Here is a 7966-nt window from a genome sequence, read left to right on the forward strand (position 1 = left end):
TACCCTAACTTTACTTGCGAGTTGTAAACTTTTTTAAAATTCTGTCCTACCCTACCTGCCCCCTAAAATTCTAAACCCTACCCGATCCGATTTTATCTGTAAAAAAATAAAAAAATTTTAAGCAAATATAAAATTCAACTATTCCAAATTTTATACATATTAATAAAATAAAAAATAAAAAACTAAGTTTAAATTAAAATTGAAAATAATAAAATCTTAAAGAAATCTAACATAAAATTATAAATAATATAATTATTAATTAGTTTAGTAGTTATTTTAAATTTTTATAAAAAAAAGATTATGAATTCAATTTATCAGAGGTGCGGATAGAATAGCATATGATAGGATATACCATGAACCGTAGTGGATAAAATAGATAACCTTACCCAAATAGGTTGGTTCGGGTTAGATACCCGCAAGCACGCTGTAGATTGCCAGTCCTACTTATGTTAGAGCAGGCGATGATACTTTTGGCGCGAAAATGGGTAGCGCGGGCAAGTATAATCACTAATCAGTAATCACTAAATCAGTAATAGCTAGAACATAAAACACCAAACATATTTGGGGCTTTTGATTTTGGGTCTTTGTTTTGGTATTATCGGTAAGGCAAGCGGCATGGATTGTTTACCAGCTGCAAAGCGACGGCGTGAGAGCAAAGACCACGGCGACGTTGAACCCTCAGCCTCAGCAGCTGCTCCTGTGGTTGTGTTGGCTCATGGGGCCGGTGCTCCTTCCTCTTCTGATTGGATGAAAAGGTTTCTACCTTAATCACTTTATCAAAATTTGTTATTACTTAGATCTTCTGAAAACTCTCTTATCTTTGATCTCTATGCAATAGATGGAAGAGAATGCTGAAGGAGGCACTCCAAGCTGCTGATGTTGTCACTTTTGATTATCCCTGTCAGTTTCCTTCTTTTCATTCTGCATTGAAATTGCTAGATCTACACTATGCTAATCTGTTTTTTTTTTTTCATGTGCTGCCAGATATCACTGGAAAGAAGAAGGCTCCTCCAAAGGCAGAAAAATTGGTGGACCCTCACTCTGAAATTGTCAAGCAAACTGCTGCTAAGTACCCTGGTCATCCCATCATACTTGCAGGCAAATCAATGGGTTCAAGGTATCTTGTTTTTCTTTTTTTCTTTATTTTTTTCTCTCTTATTTGGGATCTGGAGCTTCTATTAGCATTATTATAAGCAAAGTTATTTATGAAACTATGTATGTGTTTTGTGTTTTAGAGTGGGATGCATGGTGGCTAGCTTGGAAGATATTAATGTTTCTGCTGTTGTATGCCTTGGCTACCCGTTGAAGGTTTTATTTTCTTTCGTATAATTACATTTCACCTCATATAATTCATAAACTAGCTATCCAATTTGCCGAAATAACTGATGAAGCTCACCTCCTATGAGCATTTAGCATGAGTCCCTGAAAAGCATCAATTTTTAAAATTTTTAACAATGCTACTACTTCCTTCCCTATTTCTATTTCCATTTCTTCTTTGCTTGCTGCATCATTTCTGCTTTGTGATTTGTGATATTGCAATGCTTGAGCTATTATGATTATTGTATGTGTGTGTGTGTGTGTGTTATTCCGGCTGAAACAGAGATCTCGCTCATACTAGAGGAACAGAGTTTGAATAATTGAGTATAACAAGGACTCTATTAATTTAGTTACAAAATTTCAGGGAATCAATGGTGCAATTAGAGATGAAACACTGTTACAGCTAACGGTTCCGACAATGTTTGTACAGGTAATCTTCCACGTAGTTGTTATTTTTATTCAGTTTCTATCAGAATGGTATTCTCATACTGCGTGCTTGGACATTGTTTATATATTATCTTAGTTTCTATTTTGTGTTATGTGTTGCACAGGGCAGCAAGGATACTCTCTGTCCACTTGAGAAGTTAGAAGCCACTAGGAAGAAAATGAAAACCCCCAATGAGCTGCATGTCATTGATGGTGGTGACCACTCCTTCAAGATTGGTAAGAAGCATCTGCAAGCAAATGGTTCCACCCAAGAAGAAGCTGAAGATCACGCCTTGAAAGCCATTGCAGCTTTCATTTCCAAGTCTCTTGATGGACAATGAATGTGCGTGTATATTGTCGGGTATGTAATGTGTATTGTATCTTGCTTGGTTTTAATCTAAGCCTTCTTGTCAGTTAAGCTGTAATTATATCTTCTGTAATTTGGCTTTGAGTTCCTTGTTAGCAGAATAGACACTTTAATTGACAGACATACTTGATAAGGAGAGTTCTAGTTTTTAACCAAATGCCGTTTTTTATATCCATATTGACTAGATTAGGTATAGGTACTATAAGATCATATGGTAGAACAGACCGCTCACAATGACAGACTTTTAACATCTATTATTCCACAAAAGGCACAAAGCCACAAACAACCAATTGTTATATTGGCATTTATTTCCCCAGCTATATTAGGTACAAGAATTATATTATATCATAAAGACACTGTTTATTTGTAAACATGTTTTCTTCTCTACGCTTGTTACACAAGCTTTGTTTATTAGCATCCTGCTCGCGGCTTCTCCTAGCATCAATTCTGCAGATGCAACCAAAAACAGAGGTTAAAGAGACTAATCCTTTGAAGCAAATTAAACTTTGTTTTAACTCAACATGCATGCAATTAAAGATGTCAAATACTCTTGCCTTGGTTTTTGGCTTTGGGCACTTTTCGTTGTTAAGTGCACTTGCCTTAGTTTTTTGCTTTGGGCACTTGTCATTGTCACTGTCGCTGTCACTGCTGCTGCTACTGCTGTTGTTTCCTTCATTGCTATGGCGGGACATGCCATTTCTAATCCTCTGGAACAAATTCACGTCCTTCCTGTTATTGTTGGGATCTGCATGCTTCCTGGGATGAGTACCAAAGCATGTTGTAGTGGTACCATAAGGAGGGTATTCATACTCATCGGTCTGAGTAATCTGAGCTTGGACCACAGTAAGTGTGATCTGGGTTTTGGACACCCCATGCTTCTTGTCATGTTGTGTCTGTGATTGTCCATAGTAATGAGTCTCTTTCTTAGAGTTAGTGTTACCGTGCGACTCAATCTCGGTTTGGCTGTAGCATTGAACTTGGTTTTGGCTGTTGCCATGGCGGCCATGGTGCCCTTTGAAAGCCTTGCTTGTCATGTCAGATATCTTTTGGCCAAGTGAGCTGTGTTGGGTGGTTTTTGGTTGGCAGATGTCATTGGCGACAGTGGTGGTGGGTTTCTGGCTTCTTGGTGGGCAAGGCTCGATAGTGGTGGCAGGTTTGTGGCACTGAGCAGAAGCCATTGTAATAGCTATTTTTATGGTGCTTACTTCTAATTTTGTTTTCCCTTGAGTTGCATGATATGTATTGTATTAAGGGCCTTTTATTAGCACCAGAGTGGAGCTCTACTTTCCCTCTAGAATGATGATTTATGAAATTAAAATAACCATTTCGAATTATGGCCTGAAGAAAAGTAGCCTTATCATGTTATTAACAGAAAGGAAAAGAACGGAACTTATTCTCTGACTCCTTTCGAAACGTATCGGAAAATAAATCAAGTGAAAGAACCTAATTTCGTGGAGCAGAAACACGCTGAATAAGTTCTACTCCCACTCAATTTATGGAGCAGGAATTTAAGGAAAAAATAAAATAAAATGAAGTGCGTATAACATTTTTGTTTTGGGGAATCAACTCACATATAAGCATATATGATTTCTAATAAGATTTCTCTACTTTTTTTAGCTATCCAAGTCAAGTATATGGTATCTTAGAAATTGTTCTCAAATCTTTCTATTTAACGTATCAAATTTTGGAAAAGAATAATGAGTCATGGAATCATTATTTCTCTCTTAAAAACGAAATACATAATTGGGAATTTTTTCCCTGGATAATGGTATGCATCTTGGTATTAAAAATTAGAGAAAATGATAAATAGGCACTCATCTTTTGCTTAAAAGACAAATAAATTATCGAATAATTGAAAATATAAAAATATCTTTTACATTGTAAAATGCAAGACATTTAAATTCTTCTAAAGAACCTATCTGTTCTTATATTTTGGATCAAAGAACTTAAATATCTCATTTTAAAAGATAAAGAATGTTTTTGTATTTTCAATTTGTTAGGAATTTATATATCTTCAAGTTAAAAAATTGATCTATTTGTCTTTTTTTTTTAAAACTTCAAATTAGCTCTTTAACTTTTTTCATAATTCAAATTTATAAGTTAAAAATGGCACAATAATTTTTTAAATATATATATAATTTTGATATATTCATTATATAAATATTTTTCCTTTGAAAATCATAATATAATAATCTAAGCACTTTTCTTTCATCAGACGGAGTAGTAGTAGTTGATGTATAAAAAAAAGAGTATATATTCAAATAGGTTTATGGAGAATTTTGTGTTGGTCGTTTTAAGGACTCCATGAGTGTCTTTGGTTAGGTGTTTGTGTTATAACACTTATGTTTAATTGTCTAGAAAATCTCAATTTTTTGTTTGACTTTTTTTTAAGATATAAATGTGATTCTATACTTAAAATAATAAATTATAACTTTTGTGTTTAATAATTACGGTTGAATAAACAATTGAAAAAAATTATTTTTTTGTCAATTTTATCCTTCATTCTTATATATTGTATATTATTGTCTTTTTTATGAAATTTTTGGTATTCATTATTCATATAAAATTTTTTAATCATTTTTACTAATATGGTGTTCTCTTTTATAGATTTTTTCTTTGTTATTTTATTTTGTTTGATTTGGTACAATTTTGATCGTGGGTTCTTGAATTAAAATGTACTTTGTTTATCATTGTTAATTTTTTATAATATAAATTATTGATCCAATTAAAAAAATCAAATTAAATAAAAAAGAGTACACAAAAAAAGTATTGAAAAATTATGACAAAAAAATATTAAATGTCAACAAATAAATTTAAGTTCTTTTAAAAAAAATTATAGTCAAAAGAGTTTTGAAAAAAAATGTGGTTTTGAATAATATAAATCCATATCTTCTTTTAGTAATTTTTATCTAAACGTGATTTTAAATAATATAATCTAAACAACATTTGTTTTACTATAATCCAATTTCTTATAAAAATTAGCAAACATAAATAATATTAATATTAACTTAGCTTCTCATCAAAATCAAATTTAAAAAATTAATTTGGTGCAAACTCTTTTTACAAACTTTAATCTACAAACTCCTTTTGCAAACTTTAATCTAACCACACACCACATCTCTTGTTATATCCGTGGTTCTTTTTCTTTTTATGGTTATTTTCTTTGCTTTTCTTTCTTTCGTTCTTATTTTATTTTATTTTTAACTGTAGTTCTTTAATATGCATGAGAATGTAGAAGCAGTAGCGCACTTTTAGTTGTGCACAAAGTAATCGAGTTTATTAGTAATAATTTTTAAAAAAGGAATAGATTATTAAATGATACTAAAAAATTTACTGATAAAAAATTTTTTAAAAGATGTTAACGATAAATAAACTTTTAAAAAATTTTAAAACGTGACAAAAAGAATTAAATATCAAATAAATATTTTAAAACAATAATTTTAGAGAACAAATTTTAATACATTTTTAAAGTATTTTTAGAAAAATAAAATCTTTTTATTTTTAAAATTTAATCATTTTATATCAAGTGAATTTTTTTAATTTTTTTATTATGAACGATCAAATTGTTTTAAAAAAAATTTGGAGATCAATTTTTTTTGAATTTTTTTATATACTTTTTAAATATTTATATAAATATTGTTACAAAAATTTAGACTAAATGAATAAGCTGTTTATTAAATACGAAATTTTGTTTTATCATTTGTAGAAAATATAGTATTTATTAATTATTTTTGTTGTATTTTCAAATGATTAAGAGGTTGTTGTCCAGAGATCTTTTTGTCTTATTCGAAGAACAAGAGCCGCTCGCAAAAAAGAACATATATAACTTGGAAAATAATGTATACACACACCAGTTGGGAAAACATATATCGTTATCTAAAAGATACAGATATGTAATAATCTATGGTTCAATTAACCTTTATAATAGGTGATTGCGTGATTTAACGAATTTTGTTTTTACTGAACAAAGATATGCAATTTTACTGCGAGTGACCGAGTGTTAAAGTTGGGAGATCAAGATACAAAAAAAAAAAAAAGTTGGGAGATCAAATCAGAATTTTAGGACAAAACGAAAATGCTTGATAACAAAACAAAAATAATAAAAGATAATTAAAATTTGTTTATTTAATATTTATTAATTATTATAATAACTAATAAATACTAAATAAAATAAGTTTTTACTGTTTTTTATTTTTTATTTTTTTTAGCATTTAGATGTTGCAAAAAGGTTTTGTTTTCTAGTTGAAGGTTAATTCCATCTGACAGAATTACATTAGTTATGATGACTCAGTGGTGCATCAATATCCCTCCATTAAATAATGGATAAGTTAAAGAGAAACAGCGCATATTGGTTTGAGAGGTGAACTCTTCACTGGGCAAAGATACCGCGGGTGATAAACTAAGAGCGTGTTTGGTAAAGGAAAGAAAAAACGTAAGTAATGGAAAATCGATGAATAAATTATACGATTCGTTTGTTCTGGTGATAAAACTATAGGCAAACGCGAGAGGCATGAGATGCGAGAGAATTCAAACAGTTTTATTGATAGTAGTAATAAGGAGATCGAGCAAGCACACAATGCATTTAGGTCTCAATCTCGGAGTCACACCATACATAATCAAAGTACATCACTTTTATTTATTTATTTATTTTAAATTAGGATATTTTATTTATTCTGAGCAGTGGCCAGTGGCCACACACACACTTGACATCATAGGAGCTGTGATGAAGAATCAGAGCTGGTGCTTACTGCTTAATTGCAATTCTGCATACACACACACAATTCAAATTAATTAAACCAATAATGGACATTGAATTTCAAATGTGTAATGTCAGGAGAAAGATTTAGTTAGTTAGTTATATAGAACATGCCTTCCTGCTCCTCCTGCCGCAGTTGTTTTCGTTGTCGCTGTCACTCTCACTGCTGTCACTCTCGCTGCTGCTGCAATCGCTGTTGCGGCCGGACAACCCATCCTTGATCTTCTGGAACATGCCCCTGCTCTTGTGCTCCTTCTTGCTTCTTCCATTACTGCACCTCCCGCTGCCGCTATTCGCGGTGGTCTTTGTCTGGCTGTGGTAGTAATCAGTTTCAGTGGTTTTGTTGGTCGCAACATACCCTCCTCCACTGTGGGATGTCATGTTGGTTTTGTTGCTGCCATGGCATTGGGATTGGATTCCCCCATTGTTGTGGTAGTTAGCACCGCCACAGGCTTGGGTATGGGTATGGGATTGGGTGCATCCTTTGTGGAGGCTACCACCATAGCCTCCTCCATTGTTGAGGTGGTTAGCACCGCCACAGGCTTGGGTATGGGTGTGGGATTGGGTGCATCCTTTGTGGAGGCTACCACCATAGCCTGCTCCATTGCTATGGTGGTTAGCAGCACCATAGCCTTGGGTATGGGCATGGAAATGGGAGCATCCACTGTGGTGGCTGCCACCATGGCATTGGGAAATGGTATGGGTTTGGGTGGCTCCAATGTGGTGGTTGCTGCTACCATGGCAGTGTTGCTGGGCATGGGTGGCAACTGGCACCATTGTGGTGGCCTTTGAACACATCTCAGAAACCTTTTGCCCAATGGATGATTGGGTCTTCTGCTGGTAGCAGGTTTCTTGGCATGTTTTGTAGCACTGAACTGAGGTCATGGCTAAAAGCTTATTGCTGTGTAGTGATTACTTGTTTGTTTAGTTGGCTGGTTGCTTGTGATTTTTGAACGAGGGTCTTAATATGTATTTATAGGCAGGGATTGCTCATCGGGTTTTGTTTCCGATCTCTATCCCTACCTCTATGTAATCTAATAATTATACTCAGGAATCTCCCTTTTTTTTTTTCTCTCTGATTAGTCCAACAATAATACAAG

General features: G+C 33.2%; 3 protein-coding genes across 5 annotated transcripts; 1 reads left to right on the plus strand and 2 right to left on the minus strand.

The window, feature by feature from the left end:
- The first annotated feature begins 404 nt into the window (after nt 1–404).
- Nucleotides 405–2281, plus strand: LOC107479758 (uncharacterized). The gene is made up of 6 exons (XM_016099860.3): nt 405–755; nt 839–900; nt 985–1117; nt 1236–1308; nt 1682–1747; nt 1869–2281. Exons 1-6 carry the CDS (start codon nt 616–618, stop codon nt 2082–2084), a joined length of 690 nt encoding a protein of 229 aa, XP_015955346.1. The 5' UTR covers nt 405–615; the 3' UTR covers nt 2085–2281.
- Nucleotides 2282–2344: 63 nt separating this feature from the next.
- On the minus strand, nt 2345–3399 carry LOC107479759 (uncharacterized). Of its 2 annotated transcripts, none has more exons than XM_016099862.3 (2): nt 2710–3399; nt 2345–2557 (listed from the first exon to the last, which is right to left on the minus strand). In XM_016099862.3, the coding sequence occupies exons 1-2, from the start codon at nt 3286–3288 to the stop codon at nt 2552–2554; spliced, it is 585 nt and encodes a 194-aa protein (XP_015955348.1). In that variant the 5' UTR covers nt 3289–3399; the 3' UTR covers nt 2345–2551. The 2 variants fall into 2 exon arrangements, with proteins under 2 accessions (XP_015955348.1, XP_015955347.1); XM_016099861.3 differs by having other exon boundaries at nt 2665–3396.
- A 3235-nt stretch (nt 3400–6634) lies between these two features.
- On the minus strand, nt 6635–7818 carry LOC107479757 (uncharacterized). 2 transcript variants are annotated; one of them, XM_052258644.1, is made up of 3 exons: nt 7389–7818; nt 6981–7298; nt 6635–6873 (listed from the first exon to the last, which is right to left on the minus strand). In XM_052258644.1, the coding sequence occupies exons 1-3, from the start codon at nt 7749–7751 to the stop codon at nt 6862–6864; spliced, it is 693 nt and encodes a 230-aa protein (XP_052114604.1). In that variant the 5' UTR covers nt 7752–7818; the 3' UTR covers nt 6635–6861. The 2 variants fall into 2 exon arrangements, with proteins under 2 accessions (XP_052114604.1, XP_015955345.1); XM_016099859.3 differs by having other exon boundaries at nt 6981–7818.
- Between the last annotated feature and the right edge of the window lie 148 nt (nt 7819–7966).

Source organism: Arachis duranensis, chromosome 3 (assembly GCF_000817695.3).
Source record: "Arachis duranensis cultivar V14167 chromosome 3, aradu.V14167.gnm2.J7QH, whole genome shotgun sequence".
In the NCBI taxonomy this organism is placed as follows: domain Eukaryota; kingdom Viridiplantae; phylum Streptophyta; class Magnoliopsida; order Fabales; family Fabaceae; genus Arachis; species Arachis duranensis.